The sequence below is a fragment of the Puntigrus tetrazona genome, chromosome 3, assembly GCF_018831695.1.
Source record: "Puntigrus tetrazona isolate hp1 chromosome 3, ASM1883169v1, whole genome shotgun sequence".
NCBI classification, from domain to species: domain Eukaryota; kingdom Metazoa; phylum Chordata; class Actinopteri; order Cypriniformes; family Cyprinidae; genus Puntigrus; species Puntigrus tetrazona.
Window position 1 is genome coordinate 11,408,037 of NC_056701.1, and position 27,582 is coordinate 11,435,618.

Here is a 27,582-nt window from a genome sequence, read left to right on the forward strand (position 1 = left end):
CCAAACACTCCACACTGTCCTGCAGCACACATGCTCACAAACACACACCCACACACACACACACACACACACCAGATCTCAATCTCCTCTCTTGCACTAAACATGCTTTGTTGGGAATTGTGTTTAGCCGTACTGATCACCGGCTTCCCAGTGTGGGCTCTGCCTTCAACAAACATCAAGATCACACAAGGTGAGTGCCACCAGAATCAAAGACAAGGATACAGTGCAGACACAGTTAATATGCTTTAATTTGCTTCTTTACGAATAGAGAGTCTAAGGCTAAACCAGAGGCGCTTTGTTATAGATGTTATAGATGCTTCTGTTTATAATGTATACTGTCAAATATCTTGCAGAGAGTTTGGCCAGTGAATGAGGATGTGACATTAATGCTATACTTGCGCTGTTTTATTGATTTACAAGAGCTCAGACTTGCAGTAAAACCATCTTTAAAGGTTAAGTATGACTCAGATTTGAAGGGCATGAAAAGTTTTCCTGTAACACTGCAGCCAGATAAATAATTAAATAGTTTTCCTTAACACTGCAATTCATTTATCATTTATTTAGGAAGCATTTTTTTGTAATTGTTTTTGTTGCGTAACAGAATTTCTTAGCTCTTTTACAGTTTAAGCTAAATTGAAAGCAGGCTGGTGCTGTGGAAAGAAAACTATGGGTCGATTTGACCTGGTTTCATGGCATTAGCATATCTTGGTGCACGTTTTAGCGAGCCACGAAATGCGTACCAATAAGTACATCAGTGCAGTTTCCAAAGGAAATGAACACTAGAGGCAATAAAACTCTGACACCTTTTATTCCTTTTCACACAAATTTACAGAGTTTTGAATAATAAAGCATAATTTTCACACAATTACTTAATAATATAATGTTACAGCCTCAAAACAATATTAATATGTCGGGAGATTTGAAAACTGGCACTTTTGAAAGTTAGCATCACACATATCCAGCTTTATATCTATAGACGGTAGGTTTGCTCGGGAGCTCATGTGATATGGCTTTACATTTAAATGATGGAAAGCTTTCAGTAATCCCATGTAAAATAATTAAAATCTGAAATAGCATGGTTGCATCAACAAATGCCTTTTGATTCGGGTAGGTTTTGGGTTGGATATGGCATATTTAACATGATAGAGTATAAAATTTTAGCGACAGTCCCAAAATATTTGAATTCTTAACATTGCAATATGCACCTGAAGCAACGTAATAAAAACACAGCAATACTAATCTCGGTCAATGTAATAAAAATGTGCCACGGTTCACATATTGAGCCTGTGTTTTAGCGCCACTGAGCGGACATTTCTCTTTGAATCTGCGGCAAAACGTGTAGTAAGGTAGCAGTGTTGCACAAAAAGTGCACATATTTTTTGAGACCAGGTTGCAACAATGACATTTTGAAATCAAATAAATACTTTCCAGACGCTGTTTCAGATATTGTAATAATATATTTTTATGGTGTTTCTAAGTGTTTGTAAGTGACCTATTATGTGCCTGTGTACTGTACTGAACAGCTAAATTAAAACAGATTTAATGTAATTACCGTTTGCTCCAGCACTGCCCATGCAACTGTCAGACTCAAACCAGCCTGTGACATGTCCACTCTTCTGGACTGAATTTGAGGGCTACTGTTACCGATTCTTCCCCTTGAACCGCACATGGGCTGAGGCAGATCTGTACTGTGCCGAGTTCTCAAACGGACACAAATCTGCCAAACTCACCTCCATCCACAGGTATGACTTGTCACTCACAGACAGTGCTGCTATTTGTCTTAAAAAAACGGATTCTATTAAAACATACACTTTCTAATAACTTTCTTTCGTAGCTGGGAGGAAAATGTGTTTGTCTATGATCTTGTGAACAGCCGTGTACCAGGAATTCCAACAGATATTTGGATTGGCCTTCATGATAGAAGACAAGTAAGCATTGAGAACGACACAAAATACAGATGTTTTTAACGATTCGCTTATTTTTTATTGTGTGAAGCAGTCATGATTCCTAGCAACGCATTAAAACATTAACAGCTATGTGACTGACATAGCTTGTGTGTGTTGTAAAATGCCAAGCCCAGTATGTAAATCCTCCCACTATTAATCCCATGAATGGAAAATATAGTTTCTCTGAGTGAGGTTTAATCATAACCAGACAGTGGTGAACCAACACTTTGTTCTAGCACCAAGTTGAGGCAGATAGCATGATGATGTTGTAACAAATTCTTGGTTTTGTAAATTGAAAGTTTCTCTGAGATCCTGGATCAAATGATCCAGAAAGCATGCAAAGCTGTGAACTCATGCTTGGCAGGAAAAATTTAGTTATCGCTTCAGGGTCAAGGGGCAAGGAACAAGCAAACGTGATAGCGTTGTTAATCATAGTTTGTCGGCAGGAGGGCACTATGGAGTGGACAGACGGGTCACCCTATGAATACAGTTACTGGGACGGAAATCAACCAGATGATGGCATCCATCGCATCCCTCAGGAAGAGGATTGTGTGGAAATCTGGTACCGACAAAACAGTGGTGAGTTGACAATTTTTTTTTAAATCACATAAAAGACATGAATTTTGATATTTTAGTACAGTTAAGATAACAAATATATTATGTCACTGTCTTTGAAAGAAGTCTTTTAAGCTGCAGTTTTTAATCTGCGGTAAGTCAATGCGGTAAGAACAGTAATACTGTGAAACATTATTATCATGTCATGTCACTAAACATTTTTGTTGAACCAGTAATAAGATGTTGTATATATACATATATAGATGACCGACAAACCCACTAAATGTATCAGGACAGTACAAAAATGAAGAAACTGTTTGCATCTTTCTGTTTGCACACTTTCCACACACATAGAATGAGACCGCTACACGTCTGAAATATCTGGAACTTATGTGCTGATCATCCAGCTCTACTGAGCCTGGTTTTTTCCAAGGTTTTAGTTCCTTGCCGCTGTCATATCTGGCTTGCTTTATTTGAGGACACTTAATTTCCAGCGATTATCGATTTGATTACAAAGATCCTATTGAAACTGAGCTGATCTGGACAACATCTCAATCAATCAATCAATAATTTTTATTTATATAGCGCTTTTAACAACACAGGTTGTATCAAAGCACTGAACAGTAGAAGAATACAATGATAGGGATGTATAATGACGAGACTGAACAATTTGTTATTAAATGCAGTCTCTGTAATCAATTTGACAATAATCGCTAGAAGTTAAGTGTCCCCAACAAAGCAAGCCAGAGGCGACAGCGGCAAGGAACCAAATCCCCATCCAAACAGAATGGAGAAAAAGTATGGCACCAAAACTTCAAATGAGTTACACTCAAAGCCTGCCATCTCTCTGAAAACTGAGTGTTTAATCTTGTCATTATACATTACTGACACTCAGTATATTTGATGCTGTACACAATATGCATTGTTAAAAGCGCTACATAAATAAAGATGGCTGATTGATTGATGTTTCCATCTTTTGCAGCACTAAGGTCTTGGAATGACAACAATTGTGATAAGGCCTTTCCATTCGTCTGTAAGATTCCTACACTGGAAAACTAACCTCAGACCTATGATAGATTATCTAGTTCTTTATCGTCAACACTGACACCCCAACACCACTCAATCACTGCGTAGCAACAAGATGTCTGCTCATCTCCATTTCTGCAGTGATGAAGATCTCTCTTCAGGCACTTCATTTACATTTCTCTCCCCTTCACTCCTTCACAATTCCCTGTCCTCATCGTCCTCCCGTCACTGTTGTGTATGTGTGTATATATATATGCCATAGAAGAACCATTTTTGCTTTCCTAAATAACCTCTTAGTAACCAGTTCTAAAAAGCAACAGTTGTTTCTGTGGCTAACATTTTAATAATCTAAATAGAATCTTTCGTGGAATGGGAAGATTACATAAATGTGAAATGTTCGTCATGGAACCACATAATCTAATAAAGAGCTTATTTTTTAGTGTAGATAGTGACCTGCAGCATATAGCTAAACTGAACTAGAATGAAAGCTCAGGTCCCCACCCAGTCATCTGGCAATTATTTCCTTCTTTTCAGATAGGGTATGTTTGCCGGAGCCCTCCAGGATTTTATAAAAAGTCCGAAAATGTCTCTTGTTTTTGATATTTGAAGTGCATTTGTAATTTCTTGCAGACAGGAATGCGTGTGTTCATATAATGACTCCTGAGTCTTGATCTGGAACCCCAAACACTGCCAGTGTCCATCTGTGCACATTTATTTGTCACTGACCCAGGAGGTGAGATTCTAAAAGAGAAGGCATTTAAGCCTCTGTTGACTGCAGAGCTTCTAAAGACAGAAAGAGCTTAACCTCATCTAGGCAGATGACCTTTTCTCTCTATGTGTCGTGCTAATTATTAGTGACCCCCTACAAAAACCTCTATTCTCATCCACACAACTGCTAGCAAGGGTCCCAAACCCCCTTTTTCAATACATTACTTTCAATACATACTCTTTTTTCATACATTAGCTAATCTGTAATTTTAAGTATGTTGGATTGGAAGAACAGGAAGGAATTTAATATGGTACACTACAAAAGTAATTGAAACACACTGTCACAAAATAGATAAGTTTAATAATAATGCAAAATAAGATAATTGTCACTAATTATGCTTGTTTATTTGGAATATACCTCAATATTTAGAAAACGAATTAGGCTGTTCACAAGATTCCATTGTTTTTATGCAAACGTGTTAAATAGATATCTTTTGACTATTGCGCTTGTTTCTTTTTTGCATTGTCTCATGCATGGTAAACTGCTTTAAAATGCGGCGATGAAATGAATAGTTCAACTTTTAAAAAATGGGAAATTAAGTTCATGGACCATAAAAGTAAATTCATCAAATAAAAGTTTTATACGATTTAAAAGTTTTCATTTCAAACCTCTGCTTTAATTGCCTTTCTGGATGGAAATTTCTGGATGAAATATGTCAAGAGGAGGTAAACAAGCTAGTTTTGATGATTATCTGGCTGACCCGCGTGCACAGTGGGGTTAAGATGTTCCCCTGTTGCCGAAGAGAGTAATTAATTGACCCTCTTGTAAACCTCAGAGTAATTATCTCCCTCTTAAAGCCTGCAGAGGGAACATTTTTACACAAACAATCCTAAATCTTTTTTTTTTTTGGTGATTTAATTAGTGCCAGGGTCATCACTGCAATTGCCACACGGTTAAAACAAGTATTTCGAATGATTGATAGAGGGATAGCTCACTTATTTAATAAAAAAGAAAAAAATTATTTTGGATGTTACTGATGCCCCAATATGTACCAACATGCAGGTATTAAGGTATAAGAAGATTCTATATAAATGACTACCATAAAAATAAAAATCACACTAAAACAAAGGGAGAAGTCCAGTAATAAACACCACTTTAATGCATTATGAAACAACCAAAATACACTTTCCTCACTTAATGCATGTCTCTGATTGATTCACACATTACAATCTCTGTAAAAGAGACCTTTAAAGGGATTCTGCTCATCATCAAACGTTTCAAAGCAGACAGGGAGACAGTGGACTAAACATTTTTGTTTAGAATATAATGAAGACAGTCACCCTTGAAACCAAAATCTTTCTGTCAGCGAAGTAATTTCAACTTTTTTTTTATTTATCATGATTCATCTAAATTCTGTTTCATTTATATTGCAACATGCTTTGTTCAATTCTTCGTACACAATTTAAGTTATAAATATATACAGATATGTTTTAGAGATAATTATATAGCTATTATTATATGCTTTTTTCAAATCTGAATAAATAAATAAATAAATACATATCTTCACTGGCACAGCTTCATTATTATTAATACGTATTAATATCAGCGCTCTAATCATTTGGAATCATCTACACTAACATTGACACTGGCGGAAACATACAACTGACCTAACCACAGAAGAAAGATTAAGAAGACAGATACAGTAATGTTTCTGATTGCACTTGATTTTATGCTAAGTACATTTTTCCTCCCAAACATATCCTACTTAGGCTTACATCATAGACTGACAGAGATTTGAGACAAAATACAGCTCCGAGATAATGATAATACAGTACATGAACGGAACTTGGCAAAAGCGTGGAGTGAAGGCAACAGCGTAAAGAGAAATGCATGTGTCTGCACCTTCTTGGCATGGCTGTGAGAGAAATGTTCACATGTGCAGACACTAACACTAATACATTTACAAAGGGATACAAACCTCTACAGAAGCCTTAAGAAGCTATATATTATTATTTAAATATTTGGTCATTTTTGTCAATTTTCTTGTGATCTAAAAAATAATCTGTGTTTGTATGTATTGTATATATATATATATATATATATATATATATATATATATATATATATATATATATATATATATGATTTTTGAAAACGTCTTCGATTAACCGATTGCATCCTTGCTAAATAAACATGCTCATTTTTTTTTTTAAAACATTTGTGATGATAGAGAGATGACATGAAGAACACTAACAAGATACAGAAAAATCACAAAAAACAAAAATACGTAAATATATAAAATAATGCATGGCCTCTTAGGGTTTCTGTAGACCTCAGCTGCCGTAAGTGCAAACATTTACCGAACGCACACTCACAAACACTTAAACACAATCAAAGATCAATATGTGCATGAAGAACAGTGATACGGGTCACAAAACACAACCAAACCAAGCTTTGGCTTAAAAATGAAAATGACCAACTGTGTTGCCACAGATTTCCAGCTACTTCAAAAAGTGCAATCATACTGTAGTCTGAAAAAAGAAACAATATGATTATTAAAACACTGCAGACCAAACCAAGTGGTTAGGCATGGTCTTAACGGCCCAAGCCTTACAGCCGCTCTTCCTCTGGACACCTGAGCAGCATGAACGCAGCCGAGGATCAGATGATGATGAGATTATTGAGCTCCCATGTAAGATAGTATCAATGTGATAGAAAGAAAACATGGACAGCAGGCTTCTGCTCGTCATCATAAACAGAGGTCTTTTCTACCGTCTACAGCTCCCCATTATAGTAATGTAAGGGAGAGTGAGCACAAATAACACCAAGACAGAGCCCACTATTCTATTAGTTGAGGTTTCATATTAATAAAACTACACACAAAAACGTGGGGACACTCCCAGATGTTTGTGTTTGAAGTAGTCAGGTTGAAGTTCTTTACCATAGATGTCTATCTGCAGTGCCTGTACGGTGGTAGCATTATGTGACCTCGAGCGAAGCCGGAGAGACGCGGTCACACTCGGCACGGGAGCGCAGGCTGTGCCACTGTTCCACCGCCGTGCGCTGAGAGCCCAGGAGCCGGCGCCAATGTGTGCTTTCCTGCGGCCCGGTGGAGAACTGGCCAATCACAATGCGCCCAACAAAATCGTTGCTGCTCTTCACGTTATGCCCGTAAACTAAGAAGGAAAAAACATACATGTCAATGTTAAAACCGGTCAGACAGGGCTGATTTATTGAATTAAGCTTTCTCCTCTACTATTTTAAGACTCATGAAAATCTAAAAAGCATAAGAAAAATGTTAAACTGAAATATGATATTTAAAAATTTTGTATGTTCAATTTTGTATTTAACATAAAAAAAAAAAAAAAAAAAAAAAAAAAAAAATATATATATATATATATATATATATATATATATATATATATATATATATATATATATTTTTATATATATATATATATATATATATATATAAATAAAATATAAATATAAAATGTATATAAAAACTATAAGATTAATCCAATCATCCTACAGTAATAGTAATCCATATAGGTCTTTTCTTTGTCTTATTATTTATGTCAATCTGTTTTTCTCTGCCTCAATCCAATTTTCTTAATGGAGTCGGGTCAGAGTACGAGGCCCTGTTAATTTCATCATTGCTCATAAACAAGATTGAAGACTTCTCCTCTCTGTGATTTTCCCCCCTTTCCTGTAACTGAAAGCGCAGTGCTGGGAAAACAGCAGGAAGCGCAAATAATATTGTCGCAAAGCCTAGAGGTGGCAGTCAACGATGCAGCCACACTCCAGACAAGGATCTCGCAGCATCACGACTTCAGCTGCAGACCCGAGCTGGTGATACGCCGTCACCCAGCAACATCAGCTCTCCAGAAGAGCTTTATCCTAGTGCATACCGAGGACTCGATGTGGCTGAAGCTTACAGCTAAAGCTGTTATTGCAGGAACGAAAGCAGTATTTATCTCCGCCACTCCTTTTCCTCATGAAATCAAGGTGTGTGTTAAACCACATAAAAAGGATGAGAGACGCTCCTAGTTTTAGTGGAGAGCTGCTTTGAGAGCCTTCGGACCGGATCAGATGTTCTGATGAGGGACAAAGAATGTGAATATATGTGAATTCATATCGCATATAACTCTTGTACTGTATTACAAACGTTATAGGTTAGAAGTCCAATTCTGTCAACTTATTGTTGTCTTTTCAGAAATAAATATAATATGCTGTGATAATTCGCAAGACGTTTTATTAAAGGTATAAATGCTTGAAAGTAATATTTAACATTTTATTTAACATATTTAACATTAAGCCATTCATTATTGATAGTACGCCAGCCCCCAATTCTTAAATTAACCATGGTTTAACTGTAGTAAAAGTGTAGTAACCATTGCTTTTTGATTTACTAAATATATTAACACAATTAAGAATATGTTTGCTCATTTTAATTAAAAGGTCTCCAACACATGCTACTTTTAGTTCAAATATTAGTTGCATCATTTTTTTTAAGTCCATTTAGCTTTTAATATGTTTTTCAGTTTTTGTTATTTTAGTACATTTTAGTAATCTAACTGAAACAAATAAACTGAAAATACTAACTGAAATAAATACATTTTCAGGTTTTTATATATTGGATTATATTGGTTTGTAAATTGGAATTTTATTTTGAGTAATTTTTATGGTTTTATTTCATGGTTTTTATTTTTCAGTAACTACATTGACCCTGGCTTTTGCTTTCTTTTTTAAGTTTAAAAGCTCAGTTCCTCTTCAATGGAACTTCACCGAAATGAGCAATCAGCATGTCATCCAAAATGTATTGAAGTCAAATGTGTCTGGAAAACCATGATGGTGAATAAATGATGACAGAATTTTCATTTGACCTTTTTCTTAACTATTTCTGTCCAGCAGGAATAATTTATATAATCCCACACTCTCACAAATAAAGATACAAAAGCTGTCACTGGGCAGTATCTTTTTAAAAGGCACACCTTCTATTCAAGTTCACATTAAGTACTGACATGGCACCGTTAAGATACCAAAATGGACCCTTTAGATACAAACTGGTACCTTTAGCAAAGGTATCACCCTAATGACAGCTTTTGTACCTTTATTTCTGAGAGTGTACATGTCAACATTATACTTCCTTTCTTGTATAATCCAATGATTCAAATAAAAGAGTTAAACCATATTCTTCTGTCTTCATGCTTTGCAAAACACACGTCAGCTAGAATACACACTCTGAGTCGTCTGGATGGCTGACATCATGATCTGGAAGCACAGGACCAGGCGTGGTGTGTGTGTCTGGACTGCACTCGCTGAGCGGATCACATCACCAGCTATGTCACATTTAACGGTCCTGAGGGAACTCTGCTGCTAGGGGCTCGTTTATTTTTGATAAAACCACAACTGCGATGAGCTACAAATCATTACTGCTGCTTTAGAATGGGAAATACTGAGAAATACTTAGGAAACAAGGGCATCAAGGGTTATCTTGTAATGCACGAATGTCTCATACTCCAAATGAACAATCGTGTATCAAAGGAAGAGTATTTGAAAATTGAAGTTAGGGGAAATGTCTAGCTCAAATCATTACCAAAACACTATCATTCATATCAGATTACTTTATTCTGAAACACTGGATGTTAGTATAATAGTATAATAAAAAAATCAATTAAAAATAAAATGATAATAATAATAATAACAATAATAATAATAATAATAATAATACTAATAATAATAATAAATATATAGAAATTATTACTGTAGTGTTCATATTATTGTTGTTGCTATTGTTACTATTATAACTGCATTTGTATTATTAGAATGTTAACTAAATTAATATCTGATTACTGATTTATTATTATCTGATTTTTAAAAAGCATGTTTTTTTAATTAAAATGTTTTAGTTATAACAACAACAACAACAACAACAATAATAATAATAATAATAATAATAATAATAATAATAATTGATATTATTAAAATATAACAAACATGCAGTTCGTTTTAAAATAATGTAATCAGATATTACTTTAGTAATCAATTTCAATTTTTTTTTTTAAACTAGTGCTGGCCAACAATTAATTGCATTCAAAATACACACACAAACAGCATATACTTTGAAAATATTTACATTTATATTATTATAATTAAATATATAAACATATTTATTTTAATTAAATATATACATGTATGTGTTTATTGGATGCAATTAATTTGTGACATGTTATTAAAAAATGTATATTATTATAATAATACTAATACAATTCATATAATACTACTACTACTACTACTACTAAAATAAGTAAAATAAAATAAAAATAACATGTTAATTTCATGTTAAAAATAATAATATATTTTTATTATTAATTAACTAAAGTATTAACTTATTACAATAATACACTGTAATTTTGTATTCTATTTTAATATTACTAATAACAATAAAACTTTGTTATTAATGCATTCTTTATTATTTGTTTTCTATTATTATAAAGGCAACAAAACTAAAAGTTAAATAACCTAGTCTACACTGAATGTTTTATTATATGCAGTATAGTCATGGAAATCATGATAAGGTGCTTTAATAAAACTTATGTGTAAACATATTATGAAATTTACAGATACCAGTAGACCACTAGTTAAAGCACTCCACCTATGATTATGGACTGGGCACAATTTTCACCCCTTCCAATGTGCATAGTTGGTTGATGGGATTCATGCTGAACAGAGCCAGAAGATCTGTTTCCCCTCACTGCTTATGGATAGCATATGGACATAACACCACCATTAAATTCCCATTACCTGCTCTGTCAGCGGGATCCTTCAGTTAAAGTCATACTTGTGAAAAATGACACGAGGAATTGCAAAGAAATAAAAGCTAACGAACGGATCAAAAAAAGAACTTAAGAAGAGAAAAGGACACGACAGGAGAGAGAGAGAGAGAGAGAGAGTCTGAATCAAACAGACCAGGAGTGAGAGACAGAGGCCCAGCAGGGGTGGGATTGTAGGCAGTGTTTGATTGCAGGGCTTTGTAGTCTGAAACATCAGAGAGAAGCGGTGGGCAGGCAGCCCTGGATGGTACAAGTGGGAGAGACACATGCTGACCAGCCTAGACGGGGTACAGGAGGCCGCACTCACCCTTTAGCGTGAGGTATACCTGTCTGTAAACGTCACTGTTGACTCAGGGCTGATTAAACCTCAGTAAACCAGCATAAACTACACAGTGGGCTGAGCTTACTGCTCTGTACTGTCTCAAATGGCAGGTTATGAGCGCAGGCCACCATCAGCCCTGTGCAATCACGGTGCATTGCTGCACCTGGGTGACGAGAGCAAATATTAAATGTCAGTGTGTACCAGTGCATGAAATCTCTGCATTAGCAACTGTCCGGGTCAGCCTCTGACTGGCAGCATCTGTAATTGAATAAATCCTATTGGAATTTAAACGAACCTTAATGAGGTGCCCCACGGCAGCCCTGGGTCACAAGCTAGATTACACTAATTGTGAGGAATTGCTACATATCACCTGGTTAAAAACTGGCATGTTATACCCTGGAGAAGTGGCTTTTCACCTTTACTGCATTAGGTATCCAACAAGTTTCAAATGTTTCAACATGGATTAATTTAGTGTTATTATTATAACACTAAACAGCTTTCAAAAGTTAGGGATTGGTATGATTTTTGTACGCGTTTATGCTTACCAAGGCTACCAAAATACAGTAGGAATATGTTGTAAAATATTATTTTTTATATTTTCAAATATATTTTTTCAAATGTCTTTTATTATAACTTTTAGGAGCCAATATTCCATTCTTCAGGGTCACATGATTCTTCAGAAATAATTTATTAATATCAATCTTTAAAGCAGTTGCGCTGTTTAATTATTTCAAAGCGGTACCTGTGAACACAAGACTGACTTCACACAGCTCCTCTTGAGGTACACGGAAGCTAAAGGACTCGTTGTAGCAGGGGTCAATGGTGCCCCTCATACAGGACGTTTTCTTGCTCTTCATCAGCTTAAGACCTGTCACCAACTGCACCTTAACAAAAGGGTCTGGATACAGAGAAGAAACAACTGGGTTAAAGTTAACATGAATTGCTTTCTGTAATGTAGCACATTTCTCAGTGAAACGGGATACTCAGTGGGGGAAAATCTGGGCAGGACTTGATTTTATCCATCAGGAACTGATTAGATCATGAAAGTGCGCATTACGTACCAAAATGGAGCAAGACCAATGGCGAATTTGCTAAAACAACGATTAAACAGCTATTTGACTATTGGTTACCTTGATCACATGGCATGTGTGGCCAAAGTGATGTCAGAATAAAATGGAAGTTGTTTCAGAGACAAAGCAAGTTTTTCCATCACAATGCTTCTGCAGACGCTGAAGCTCTGCTATAAGTAGTGTAGAAAAATATAATACAACTTGTAGAGAGTGGAATGAGAAAAACACACAGAAATGCATTTACCTGAGCCTTGGCACATGTCTGTCTGAAGCAGCTGTTTTGCTCGGATGATGTCCACATTTAACCTGCCAGCACTGGGCAGGTAGTTTAAGGACAGAAGAAGCTCACCCAGCTCAACCTCATTCTGAAAAACATCACATTGAGAAATCAATGTCTTGATAGTGATGACAGTAAATTAACATTTTGTGCATCTTTTTAGGTGTCAAAGACTGTAATTGAAATTTTGTCTAATAGTCTAATGGTTTTGTCTAATAGTTTCCTGGTATTAATAATATATTTGGGACAGAGACAAATACACTACCATCAAAAGGTTTTATGTCAGTAATAAATATGACCCTGGACTACAAATCCAGTAATTATTTGGAAATTGAGATTTATAAACAAATAAAAGTAAGCTAAATAAATAAGCCTTCCATTGTTATATGGCTTGTCAAGATAGGACAATATTTAGCCGAAGTACAACTATTTGAGAATATATAATCTGAGGTTTAAAAAAAACAAAATCGCCTTTAAAGTTGTCCAACTTCAGCAATGAAAATATAAATTTTATATATATGTGCATATAACACATCCTAAACACAGAGTAAGGGCAGGAAATATTTAGGTGTGTGCACTTCTGTGTGCACAGAGCATTCTGAAGTATGGCTACAAAAATGTAACATTTTACTAAATAACTTAATTTAATTCTGTGTGACCTAACTTCTCAGTTATTGTCCAAGCACCCCACCTAAAGTGACTGAAAAAGAAATAACGTGACTCAGGCAAGTGGTATTACCTGAGAGCTGGGCACCAGGGCCTTCCACCAGTGTCCTCCCTTCACTAGATCAACCTCACTAAGAGGAAGAGACACTTTCCCGATGACGCAGTGTCGTGAAAACTTGTCAAAGTCGACCACGGAGAGCAACAGGGTGCGTCTCTGGGCCTCCAGGAAGGGGACCTCAAAAGTGAAGCGCTCTTCAAAAACTGGGTTCTGGGTCTTGCGTTTAACACCGGTCTGCCTGGAGTTCTTGTGGTCGGGCAGCAGGCTCATCTTCACGTAGGGGTTTGAGTGGGCCATGTCTTGGCGTGCACCGTCGCATGTTACGGGAGGGGGCAGGTCCCGGGCCTCAATGACTCGCACGATGAGGTGAGGGTTGATGAGATCGTACTGTGTGCTGAAGTGCAGCATGCCCAGCTGGTAGCGGCCCAGGATCTCCTCATCTGTCAGAGAGTCAACATCATCGCTGCAGGAGTCCAGAGAATACAGACGTGGCTCCAGTTTACGAAAGTAGTCATCTGGCGGTGTCGGGGGCTTACGAAGGGGCTGCACCACTTCCTTCCGGGGTCCCATGGCCCAAAATTCAATCGGCTTTACGTCCACCACGGGGGAGCTTGGCCGTCGGGCGTTCAGACCTGCTAAAAGGGAGACCCATCAGACGAAATTTAAGCGATCATTCCATTCTGTATAAAGTGAGTCTGGACTCACTGGAGAGCTGGTTTGCCAGGGTGAAGGTGGACCGGGATGTTTCTGAGGGGGTCGGCCTGCCGTTTGTTGTGGTGTCTGTTTGATTAGGTGAAGCATGGTTCTCAGCCACAATGTGAGAATTTGTGCCTTTCTCATCATTGCATTCATTGACACTGGAAAATATGAGTTCATAAAGACTTAATAGTAGCACTGACACATTTCCTGTTGAAAATGCCAACACATGTTAACATTTATACTATTTGTTTAAACATTGAGTGTTAATGTTTTATAAAGTTCTCACCACGTTTACATTTATTTGACCAGAAATACATTACAATAAATTACATTACAATTGAATCATTTAATTTATTTATTCCTATGAGTTGCTTCAGTCTTCAGTTTCACATGATCCTTCAGAAATCATTCTAATAGGCTGATTTGGTGATCATTTCATTTTATAATCAATGCTGAAACCATTTATCCTTCTTATTTTTTTTCTGGAAACTGTGATGCTTTTTTTCAGGATTTTTTGATACACAGAACAGCGTTGAGTTTGTACATTCCAGACTTTCACTCCATCAAATCGAGGCCAAGACCATATTTTTTAATGATTAGCCGGCATCCAGAGTCCAAATGCTTAAAAAATATGGTTTTGAGTTTAAGTTCCAGTCTACAAAACAGGAATAGAAAAGAACAGAATTTATTTGATATACATATTTGATGAACACTTTTACAGTAATCTTTGACCAGTTCAGTGCATCCTCACTGAATAAAATGTTCTTTATAAATAAAGTAAAATCTTAGTGACCGCAAACTTTTAAAAAGATTTTTATCTGAAACAGCTGCTCCAGGTACACTTAAATTTTTTCAATGTATAAATCCCTTTGAAATCGAATTCTAGAGGCTAGTCTTTCTATGTCAACCAGCTGCAACAGAAGGACTTGGGTTATTTAAGCTGTATGAGGTTTATTTATTTGTATGAATGATTAAAGTAAGATTACAGATACTGTCTTTACATTACATTTGATTAACTTGTTATTATTTAAACAAGTGCCAATTGCTGCCAAATATACCACACTTGGAAGAGGAAACTCTTCTACTGGGAAATTATTTTATACACTGCTTAAAGGAATAGTTCACTTAAAAATGAAAATTCTGTCATCATTTACTCACCCTCAGGTAGTTTCAAAACTGTATGAATTTCTTTGTTCTGTCACACAAAAGAAAGATATTTTGAAGAAAGAATCATACAGGCTAAATACAACCACTCGGCATGAACTGAAAAACAACAATAAAAAATATCTTACAATCCAGCACTCAAATTTGTTGTGCATATCTGCCACTGTGACTGAATCCATGCCTTAATGAATGTGCAATCACATTATTGCCCAATATTGTGCAAAATTTGTTGCAACATCCTGTTCTAATCTGGTTGATCTGGTTGTTTTCCAACTACAGAGGTAAATATTCTGCGCGGGATATCTTTGTGCAGGCCTGATTCCGAGTCATCCCTTGGGGATCATCAAGGACCCTTTGTGTCCATGACTACAGCTCAGAGGGAGATAGTTGTCATAGCAACGGACGATTCTAAAACAAGTGGCCTTAGGGTCGATCCGAGGCAATGAGAGTGGCTAGATTTATAGAGTGAGGTATATGTCATGCCTGTACTATCAATCAATCAATCAATCAATCAATCAATTAATCAATCGATCAATCAATCCATCAGTCATCTTTATTTATATACCACTTTTAACAATACATATTGTGACTGAACAGAACTGAACAGTAACAATTTGGAGAACAGAGTGTCAGTAACGTATAATGACAAGATTAAACACTCAATTTTCAGTTAAAGGAATTTCATTATTACATGCAGAGACGTCATTGTCTAGATCAGCTCATTTTAAATAAGATCCCCAACTAAAGAAGCCAGAGGTGACACAGAGGCTATCACAAGAGTTCTATTCTGCTAAAGATGCAGTCCTTGCATCTCCAATATGTTATAAACTGAGCACTATGATTACATTGTTGCTGGAAGCTTGTAATAAAAAAAAATCTTGCAACTAAACCAGCCATTTGGTCGCTGTTTTTGGTTTTAAACAAGCATTCAACTCCCACCCAGCATGATCTCAGTCAAACCGGCACAGGTCAGTAGTCTCTGGTGACCACATCGACTCTTTAAACAAGTCTGAATTATATTTCACAACAGGAAACTACTGATTGGCGATAATGCATATTGCAAAATGGAAAAACAGACATTTATGGCCACCTTTGTTTAGTCCTGCTTAAAGTCACTAAATGATGTCATTAAAAGGATGCTAAAAAAAAAAGCTTGACAGCCTGTGGTGACTGCTTGCATTCAAATAACAAATGATCCCTGCTAATATATGAATCACGTCTCCATTTAAATCATATTACCCTTGCTGTTCCTGCATGGGAACACAAATAGCTCCACACCCCAGTCATTAGGAGCTTGAGTAACGGAGAATAGAAAAGCACTTTCCTAGAACGTCTTAGGAAAGCCATCTGTTGCAGCAATATCACTTCCATGACCCCGGTAAACCAATGACTAAAACTAGAGATACATGATTTACCACTTTGTTAACAGGAGTTAGAATTTAACAGCTTAACTGAAATAAGCACACACTCATTAGGCATATTCTACATAGATACACAAATATCTAAATATCACTTGACCTGAAAATACAAAACAACCATTTACATTTTTGAGATAATAGCTGGATATCACATGCTGAATTAAACATGAAACGTCAATTTGACCATAGCGTAATATTCCACTGTTGGCATACTATGGTATTTCATAAATAATACAACTACATGCATACTGATACTAACTATTCGCATTCTTAATTTTTTTTAAATTGGAATTTCAAGTATTTTTTACACAAAAGAGAAAATAAAATGTACTTATTAACTTATTAACTTATTAACGTTCAAAATTTATAGTAAAAATATTTATTGCATTACAAGAAATTATGCTTTTTTTTTTACCTTTTTTTTTTTTTTTTAAATCAAAGACTCCTGACAAAAACATATCATGGTTTTTACAAACGTGACACTGATTATTTGTCATCATAGAAATAGGTTACATTTTAAAATACACTGCAATGTTTATATTTTTCATTATATCATACCGCATTTTCAATCAATTAAATTCAGTGAGCACAAGAGGTTTAGAACATTACTAACCCTAAACCTGCTTATAGCATATTGTATAGTACAGCATATAGTAATATAAATAGTAGGTAGTTATGCTGTGAATTGTTCAATAAGCAGAAGGCTAATATTCTATTCCAAACATAACCAGAACACATCATCCATTATCAACAACGAGCCTTTGACAAATGATGCCTTTGAGATTTGTTCAGTAACACTGTGTATTCAATCTCGGTCTGTCTCAATTTGAGCCTGACCATTATGTTGAGATAGTAGACAGATGAAATGAATGATGATTTTTTTTGTGGGTTGTATGAGGGTTGAACGGGTGTGTACTCACAGCCACGATGGAGTCTGAGCTGGGAAAGGCCCCAGGATCTCCACCTCTTCATCAGTGGACTGACAGCAGCTGCACTCCCAGCACCACTGCCAACAGGAGCGGCACGACCAGCGACACAACAGGAAGTCAGACAGTCTGGACAGAAGACCCTGAGAACAAGATCACAAAGACAATCTACAGTAAGCGCCGACTGACTGACCTGCACCGGATGCAGACTATACATACTGTACATTTTATGATGATAAAAATGGTTATGAATGATCTGTGCTTAACCCATTTAAGCCCACCAGCAACTATAGTTGCCACAGGTTAATGTTGTCATTTTCCTTTCGTAAGTATTTCTCTAGATGTTATCCATGCTTTATATCTCTATAACATGCAGACTTCCTTCCTGTCGCATGAGCAAACTACGACAATTTTCAGACGTAAGGACTGTGTAATTTAAAAAAAGTTAAATGTATTTTAGAATAGTTTAGTGACAGTGACATATATAATAAACAAAGGATGAATTATGATAATGTTATTAGACTTTTAATAAGCTGTACCAAGGGTGTGTTTTACTTCATCTATGGAGCAAAATGCCCCATGGATGGCGTAAAATAAAATGTTTAAATATAAAATCAAAATATTTTTATTCACCCAACTATTTAGAATATTTGATAGAATAACAAGGGGGTGCTTACAACATCTTTGCCCATCAGCAACTATAGTTGCTGCACATTAAAACGCAATTTTCACAGAAAATTACAAAAACATGAGTAAAATAAATACAGAACATAGGACACGATTAACACTACTGTATGCACGAAAACATTCAGAAAAAAATTGAGCACAAATGGGTTGAGACTTTGTTTGCAATTCTCTAGTCAACTGCAGCAAAGTCTAAATGTAACAGCAGAGAGACTCTTACATCTTTATAATAGAGAGACTGTATTCTGGTGAGACTTTAAGTAAACTGAACAAGCCAGAGCTAATCCACTAAATAATTAGTGATTTAAGTATATACATGCACCATCAAATATATATTTTAAGGAAAATAGTGCTTTTATTCAGCATGGATGCATTAAACTAATCAAAAGTCCAGCAATCTCAAATATAAAATGTCAGAAAAGCTTCTGATTTAAAAAAAAAATAATGCTGTTCTTTCTGAAGGATCATGTGAAACTTAAGACTGAAATTATTATTCAGAAAGCAGCTTTTGTAAGAATAAGTGACCTTTAAAAACATATGAGAAAAAAAATAAAGACAGTTTTCTTCCCCATGGTGATGTGTTTTGCAAATAAAACAAGGAAGTTGGGTCGGACAAACTCCCCTTAGTCACTCAGTGTGATCGTTATTAGATAGACCAGAACTGAGGCCAGATGTTTGGATAGAGGTCCTGCATGAAAGACGTATTCTATTTGTAACACAACTTGCTTGTCTTTCATTTAGACCGACTGACTTCACAGAGTCAGAAGAACACAACAAAATCACGAAGATTACTCGCTCCAAAAAGCCTAGTCACTCTCACTTCTGCTGAGGCTGAATGTGTGCACAATTGCTTAAATAATGAATGACTTGAGACTTTGATGGTTAAAACAATTAAATATTCCCCAACCCCAAAATAATAAAAGAACAAGTACAAAATACAACTCAAGCTTTCCCCCCTAAACCAGCATTGATGAACAGATATGAAAAACAGGAGATTGAATTAAAACATTTTCTGTACACACCTCATTGATGGGTTCCAACTGTCCTTTTTCAAAGGTGGAGTGCAGCAGAGGGTTGAGGTCATAAACAGGAAAGAGAACACAAAATGTTCAGTGAGTGGACAGGAGTCTTTACTGCACTTTCCTTTTTTGTATTAAATAATAACGTTTTAATTTTCAACATCATGAAACCTAAATGAATAACTAATTAATTAAACTAATTATTTTTTTTCAGCAAGGATGCATTAAATTGATCAAAAGTGACAGTAAAGACTATGTTAAAACTTGATATTATTTTAGATTGTCTTTTATATAGTATAATAAAATATTTGTATTTTAAATCAATGCTATTACTCAACTTTCTATTCATCAAAGAATCCCGAAGTATGAAGTTGACACAATAATATTAAGCAGTACTGCTTTGTCATCACAGGAATAAATTACATTTTTTTTAAATTATAATTTTACTGTATTGATTTTTCTGAAAGAAATTCTGCCTTGGTGCATTTTATTGACCCCTAACCTTTGAACAGTGATATATGTTGCTAAGCCACATGCTAACTGATCTGTAAAAAACAAAAATTATGTTAATGCCACCACCGCTAAGTATTGGTTCCAAAAACACATATATTTATAAGATCAACACATCTGATTGCTTATCCACTCATGCCCCCTGCTCTGGTTATTTACCCCTTCCTCTCAACACTTGTGAATATCTACAGATTGATTTCTGTCCAGTTCCCCACCCCCTGTTCCTGCTCTCAACCTCAGTCCAGCTCTCTTGCTCCTCATCAGCGGCCCAATGTTGTCTAAGCAATTAGCTGTGGCTGTAACCATGGCAACAGAGATACGAGCTCCTGGCGCTCCCAGCCCGCACCTTGCTGCCGCTGGCTCGGGCACAGATGACGCATTAGGGTCACTGAGAGGAAGGGGCGACTGTCCCTAAATCCCACCGGTCCACACGGCCAGTTCCAGCAACTGCTATTCCCAAACCATGAATCTCAACACAGCACACAGACCATTGAGCTTAAACATCAAAAACACAAAGAAACGCCACTACGTCCGTCTGCATGTCTGCTGTGATAAAAAAATATGAATAATGGTTTTACTCGTTAGCCTTAAATGAGTTTTGTCACTTAAAAGATTTATTGATTGTGCTTATTGATTCAAAATCCATACAATATCCCGAGCACTAAAGAAATCAATGGTCATTTAGTTTTTAACACACATAAAAAGACGTAGTTTAAACACAAATTCAGCAAATCACACACAATTAATACATAAACAACAGAAACGGATTAAGGCCTTGACCAGAAACAATCATGAGACGAAAGGCTCCGATTCAGATTCTGAACAAATGCCAGAAATATACACGCATAATACACGCGGAGATGAAAAGTGTAATCCAGAAAGATCCGGATGGGAAAGAGTGTGTGATGGGACTCACCTGTGTGTACGCCATCCTCCTCTTACTCTCGCCCCACTGTCTCACTTCCCATCCAGAGCAACATGCCACTCTCTGGATCCAGGTGTACTCAACAAAAACAGAGAGAAAGAGTGAAAGAGAGAGAGAGAGAATCTGTAGATGTGACTCGAGTAATGAATTCAGGTCTCTGTGGACATCCTTACTTCAAGAGTGATGATGAGCCAAACACAAAACAACAAACAAACCCCCTCTCTCCCTCTCTATCAGTCTATCTCTCTATCTCCTCTTCCTCCCCATCACCTTCAATCCCACCCACCCAGACACTCCTAATCTCCCTCTCTTTCCTGCCTAGTCCTCACGAATGACACACAAGACAGCCAGCTCTCCTCTCCCTGGAGAGAACAGAGCCCTCCTCCCCTCCTTCCCCCTCCTGCCCTGTGTTTCTTTCAGAGACCAGTGACTCATCCAGGTTTGCAGAAGCACTGATGGATATCAAATCTGTTATGTGCATCCTTCCCCGCCTCCTCCAGCCTGTTTTTACAGCACCTCGCTGGCTGCAACCACTTGTTGTTCCCTTCACAGCGGACCGAGTGGCGAGGCTGAGGAAAGACGGGCAGGTGAAAGCAGGAGAGTTTACGAGAGCCTGAGACTGAGGTACGCCAACGTGCAGCAAAAGTGTCTTTGAAAAGTGGTTGTGTTTGGAGAGCCTGCGGGTTGTGTCTCCGTATATGACAGGATGGTCATTTGCAGTGCAGCACTGTAACCTGAGTGGGAAGATCACAAGGAACTTTATGTTTCCTTGGAAACGGCAGGGGCACATGACCTGTTGCTAAAAGGCCTCGCTCACCAGATGAAACTCTGGAGCACATCAGGTTATGGGGTCTAAAATTTCACAGCGAGTGTTGGACTGAGCTGCACATCCATTTCAAAAGTAAGAAATGAATAGCTTTATATAGTAATAAATCAAATTAAATGCTATTTTGAGCTTTAGAGCAATCTATTCATCAAAGAATACTGAATTTAAAAAAATAGTGTTGTGTTTTTCACCCCAAAAATAAAGGAGGACAACTGATTTAAACATCGATAATAATATGACTTTTTTTTAAAAGAAATGTTTGAACAGCAAATTAGAATATTTGAATGATTTCTAAAAGATCACGTGACACCCAAGACTGAAGTACTGAAGGTAAATTCAGCTTTGCATCACAGGAATAAATTGCCATTTAAAAACATACTCAAATAGAAAACGTTCTTTAAAACTGTACTGAAATTTAATACTGGATACTGGAGACTTCTTTTAAAAATGTGCATGAAATAAATTAGTGCTTTACAAACTAACTAGTGAAGAAAAAGTAACAAGGGCAAGGAAAAAAGTAAGATGTTTAAACAGAAGAGGAATGGATATAAATAATCCATAATGAAAAATTTAAATACATTTACTTCATGCTAAGAATACTACAAATACATCTACATATTTATGTATTTATGCACATAATTGTACTTTCGCTAAAGTGGAACAAATAATTTTGAGCTTAATGCACTTTAATTGTGCAGCAGTAATGCTGAAGTACTAAAGACTTACTGAAGTATATCTGTTTGTGCTACGCTTTAAATATCTTGCTTTCAAAGACCGATTATTTAGATCATAAAATATCCTTAACGTTTTTTATGATTAATATTAACATTCATATACATTGGACCTACTCCAAATAAGTTTGAATTATAATTGTTATGTCAGTAAGTCTTGAGCAATATGTCAGTAAATATGTTATGAAATGAATTTGTTAACATTTCTTAATTCTTCTTGAGAACACGCTGAAAGGCACCGTCTGATACAAATCAAACATAGACTTACAGTGACCCCTGCTGTCATAACATAACATCTTTTTGCTAGGTTTTAAAGACATAGTTCACCCAAATATAATTCTTTTATTTCCTGACCGTCTTGTCTTTTGACCCATATTACCTCCACAAAAGAGTTGCTGTGTGTACAGCAAAATATCCAAGCTACTCTTTTCTGTAGGCTACAATTAAAATGCATGGTGACCACAGCCGACAAGCAATATTTTATACTGCTATATTAAAGTATATTAAATTTTCATTCCTTTACAAAACTATAATTTGACTTCAGAAAGCTTATAAGATAGTTAACCTACGTGAACTTTTATTATGCTTTTTTTGGTCTGTTTTATTGAACTGCTAATGTTTCTCTTTTGTAAATCGTTTGAGAGTTTAACATGAAGCGTATGAAGTAAACGATTACTAAAACGTTGGGTAAAAATGTAGGTGCAATATATCCAAATGACTGGGTTCATAAAAAATGTATGAGACCCACACTTGGAAATATTATTAGAGACACTGTAAAGATGCATTTGCCTTGCATCCCGTGAGATTGTTTAAAAAACAGATTTAAGATTTTTTTTATAAGTTGTTTCCCAAACACTACTAACCTCTACTAGCACACACATTCCCATCCAATCATGCATCCATGACTACAGATGTGATGTGCTTTGACAACAAATCAAATCCTGCAAGCAAGTGCATAAATTAAATGATAATTAGAAAGGATGAGATGATATCCTTAGAGCACCAGCTTTATGCCACACTATAATTTGACAATGAGCCACATTGCTCTAAACATAACACTCAACTGAAAATAAACACTGACAAACAAGAATATACAGAAGATAATTACTGTGACTGTACAAACAAAAAAAACAAGCTTGGAGTTTAGTATTATGAACTATGACGTGACAAATGTATAGACTAATTTTGTAATTATTTTAAAGAGGAGATATTGTGTAACGTATATTGTGTATGTTTTTTTTTTTTTAATTAAAACAACCACACTACCCGTTTACAGAAAAATATATGGGAAATAAAATGAAATTATAAATTGGCTTTTAGTTCTGATCCTATATTCTATTTTGTCTGTTAAAAATAATTTTAGCTGTTACAATAAGCAAATATTCAACAAAACTGTGCAGTCCAAAATATAGATATTTATTTCATTAAAATACATGTATAAATTATATCTACTATATATATATGTATATATACAGATTGTTTTTCTCTATTATGTACATCAAGTACAATGTGCTTTACAATCAACTTACATTCTCATACAGTACCAAATATACATTAAATGACATATACATTAATATACATATACATTCAACATTAGTTACACTGTATTTTATATAGCTTGTTTTGGACTACATTTAAGCATTGTTTTCAGATTGTGCCGTTTCATTTCCTTATTTCATATTCTGTTCTGCTTTCAGGCAACAGACAAAAATAAGCCTCATAGACTTTTGCTTTGGTATCACTTCATTTCCGTATAAAGCTAATGAAACTAAGATACATGTCTGTCATACATGAACACGAACGAGAACTTGTTGATAGATGAGGTATGAACAGAGACTACCAAAGTAACCCTGTGGCACTCAGTACCTGCAAGGGATCAATACAGATCTCTGCTTCCTTTGTGAAAGTAAATGCATTGCAATCAGCCATTAACACTAAAGCTGCAGCAAAAAGAAGTGACCCTGGGCTGAGTTAGCGTGTCTCCATGGTGACAGCCTGTAGAGCATGTCTCTGAGGAAGAAGATCATGTGCACGCATGTTGGGGTCCCTGTAGACAAGTCAGATGAAGTGAAGCAAAGGGAATTCCATCAGTGCCTTATCCTTATAGAGCCAATTTAAGGTAATGAACTAAGATGAACTAAAGCCCTGATTATGATTTCACTCATTCAGGGAGTGCTTAAGCAATCTATTAAGCAATACTGAAATTGCTACATTTATTAAACAACATTATTCATTCAAAATACAGCATATATTTGGGTCTGCAATGATCAGGCCATCAATTTTACATTGCTTAATCAAAATGTTACTGCAGAAGATATTTTTACAGTGGTCACACTGCAGTTCTTCCCAGCAAAAACAGGATGTTCATCTGTTAAGGCTGGCATTACTAATACTGTGTGGGTGTGGAAAAACTTTGGTGTTTATGCTGTTTTGACTGCTCACTAACCTAAAACCGTGACATCATGGTCACCCTGAGTCAACACAAGTCTAGAGTTTTATCTCCATACCTATGTCTGGAGGGAACTAAATATATAAAACAGTTACTGTTCTTTTAAACATCAAGTTTTAATATATCAGATTCTCTATAACTGATATCTTAAATTTCAACAAAAACTGAAATTCAAACGGTCTTGCTTTCGTACGTTCTAAAATTACAGTACAATACTGATTTGTACAGTACAAAGCATGATTTGCTAAAAGTATTGCTGTACCTACTGAATGCTACTATTTCCATTCTTCTGAAAAAATCCCCCCCAAAAAATTCAGATACATAGAAAGATTTCAGCTACCAAAAACATAAACAACTAAGATGTAGCGACCAACATCTGGTTGTATTCAGCAATACCATTTATAGTTGACCTTTACTCTGCATCAATATATTTGCAGCGGACACCTCTGCCAAGGCTGGTCCTCTGCGGTCGCCCAAGGCGAATTAGACGAGGGAGGTGGTTCCAGGAGTAGGCCAGTCGGGCGGAGACCATGTCGAGGGTGACGTCACTGAATTCTGCCCACAGGTTGGCGGGTACCATCTCCTTTACAAGTTTGGGTAGAACGACAGAGTCTGGCAGAAACCCATTAACTCCTCCGAGGAGAAGATGGCAGAGGGCCCGAGACTGTAAGCTCTCCTTCAGACTGCGAAGAAGATCATCTAGCCGGTCCACAAGGCAGCACTCATCCCAGGATTCAGGGGGTGTACTAAGCAGCAGACGAAGCCATGTGGTCTTCAAAGCATAGGATGATAGCACCCCTCCCCACTCAGCTCCAGACTTCTGATCCAGAGTCTCTCCACTGAGGTTACGAACTTCTTTGAGAAGCTGAAGGCACTTCAGGTGACACGAGTTGGGGGGGAGTCTACCTTTTAGCCAAGCCAGCAGTCTCTGCTCCTGTCTGGGAAAGTACACCGTCCAAAGGTCTTCTCCCCGCTGGCCCTGCCGGGATGCTACCAAGAAGGCACCATCGGCAAGAGGAAAGGCTGGGATCAGGCGGATGCCCATGGAGATGTGGCAGCAGACATAATCGGAGCGAGGGGTCAGGCGGAGGAGCACCTGTTGCTCCTCACTGAGAGACAGGCTGAGGGAGCAGCGCTGCTCAAACGGGTAACGGACAGCGGCGAGGCAGCGCTGGGTGGCTGTGTAAAACCAGCGCTGCACAGATTCTGGGCTCATCCTATAGACACTCTGAGCGCTGTGCAGGTGCATAAACGTGTCCATGAAGGCCTTGTGACGGCGTGTCCATTCTGCCTTGCGAGGCGTGTTTAGCGTGCAAAGCGGTGGCCCCCCAGGTTTGCCAGTGTAAACGCCAGCCTCCAATTTTAGCCCACGGGGTGCCCTCAGAGGCACGAGAATGTCAAAGCAATCCGGTGAGCCCACCTTGTGCTCCTCATAGGAGCTGCCGATCTGGATGAAGTCACCGCGGAAGGCCAGAGAAGACTCCGGTGGGACGTCGGTCCGACCTACTCTGACAAGTTCACTCACCAGCTTGGCGACATGGGCTTTGCTGTGGCCCAGCACGTGCGGCGAAAGACGCACATGCCTCTCGTAGTGATCGTCCAACAGCTCTCTCTTGGAGACCCCTGACTTTCCGTGAACCTCCGAGACTTTGTGGAAACCCCTCCTAGCAGTGCCAGGTTGAGTTGAGCAGTACTTTATGAAGAAGTAGCATAAGATAAAAGCTAGGATGTACTTGAAGAGTGTAACAGCCCCGGGTCCCTGGTCAGTGCAGTCGTTCTCTTGGTCCTCGGCTCCTCTGAAGATGTACTGGTGCAGTAGCAGAAGAGCAGTGAGGAGGCAAGTGACCAGCGGCCAGAACAACCTGAGGTTCAGGGTGTAAACGCTCATCCTCCTCCTCCCTGTTCTCTTCCAGTCCACTCCAGCTCTGTGGGAAAAGTTGGGGCTAGCCCATTGTGAACCACTCGCCCAGATGCTGAAAAAAAGGCCGAGCTGATGTTCTTTCAGTCCTCTCGAGAAAAAACTGTTGTGTAGGGGCAAGTTTACCTTGTGAAGTTTTTTTGCAGATGCGGCATGTGCCGAGGGCAAGAGAAGTCCTCTCATTCAGGATGTTTGAAAATCCCCCCTTTTGTCGCAAGTGAGCACTGTGTGAAACAGGAGAGTGGGCTCTCAGTGTGTGAGCTCAGAGGAAATGCCAAACTCTTGAGAGAGGAATTTCTGTTTAAAAAAAAGAGGCGTTCAAAACTCAGAGCCTGTCCACACTCCTCCTCCCTCTTCTCTTAAAGAAACAGACCTCAAAATGGGAAGTGCCAACTGACAGAATGGGCCCTTAACTTAGAGGTTTAGACAGCACGATTACCTCTAAATACATGTATGGGTTGAAAAAACATACCATTCTAAACATTTTAAGTGTTAATAGTAAACATAAACAGTGAAATGCTTAAAAGACAGTTCAATCCTAAAACTCACCCTCGGTTTGGTTTTAAATCTGTACAAGTGCCCTTTTTCCTTTAAAACACAAAAGGAAATTGTTTTTCAATAATACCATCACACAACTCCTTTACTAAAATGTTAAGAATAAATTACAGAAAATTATGTCAGCAGGGGTGTGGCCCCTATAAACACAGACGATCACTGAGAAAGTTTACAGAAACACTATACACACAAACACACAGTATTTCACACAGTTCTCTGTGAATGGAGTGTCACAGTAAGAAATCAGTATCTTTGTTGATCCGTTACTGACCCCTAACCTCAGCGTGAGCCCT

The 27,582-nt window shown here is 37.2% G+C and overlaps 3 protein-coding genes across 4 annotated transcripts; 1 reads left to right on the top strand and 2 right to left on the bottom strand.

Annotated features, from left to right (window-relative positions):
• clec19a (C-type lectin domain containing 19A) lies at positions 1 to 5,233 on the top strand. The gene is made up of 5 exons (XM_043235874.1): positions 1 to 190; positions 1,565 to 1,742; positions 1,835 to 1,928; positions 2,393 to 2,525; positions 3,484 to 5,233. Exons 1-5 carry the CDS (start codon positions 31 to 33, stop codon positions 3,558 to 3,560), a joined length of 642 nt encoding a protein of 213 aa, XP_043091809.1. The 5' UTR covers positions 1 to 30; the 3' UTR covers positions 3,561 to 5,233.
• A 139-nt stretch (positions 5,234 to 5,372) lies between these two features.
• syt17 (synaptotagmin XVII) lies at positions 5,373 to 21,143 on the bottom strand. 2 transcript variants are annotated; one of them, XM_043235871.1, is made up of 8 exons: positions 20,802 to 21,143; positions 19,379 to 19,396; positions 17,667 to 17,815; positions 14,171 to 14,322; positions 13,481 to 14,100; positions 12,709 to 12,829; positions 12,137 to 12,292; positions 5,373 to 7,412 (listed from the first exon to the last, which is right to left on the bottom strand). In XM_043235871.1, the coding sequence occupies exons 1-8, from the start codon at positions 20,814 to 20,816 to the stop codon at positions 7,216 to 7,218; spliced, it is 1,428 nt and encodes a 475-aa protein (XP_043091806.1). In that variant the 5' UTR covers positions 20,817 to 21,143; the 3' UTR covers positions 5,373 to 7,215. The 2 variants fall into 2 exon arrangements, with proteins under 2 accessions (XP_043091806.1, XP_043091807.1); XM_043235872.1 differs by having other exon boundaries at positions 13,481 to 14,097; positions 20,802 to 21,142.
• A 2,603-nt stretch (positions 21,144 to 23,746) lies between these two features.
• Positions 23,747 to 27,025, bottom strand: LOC122342175 (inositol 1,4,5-trisphosphate receptor-interacting protein-like 2). The gene has a single exon (XM_043235991.1). The coding sequence runs from the start codon at positions 26,915 to 26,917 to the stop codon at positions 25,229 to 25,231; it is 1,689 nt and encodes a 562-aa protein (XP_043091926.1). The 5' UTR covers positions 26,918 to 27,025; the 3' UTR covers positions 23,747 to 25,228.
• Positions 27,026 to 27,582: the final 557 nt, after the last annotated feature.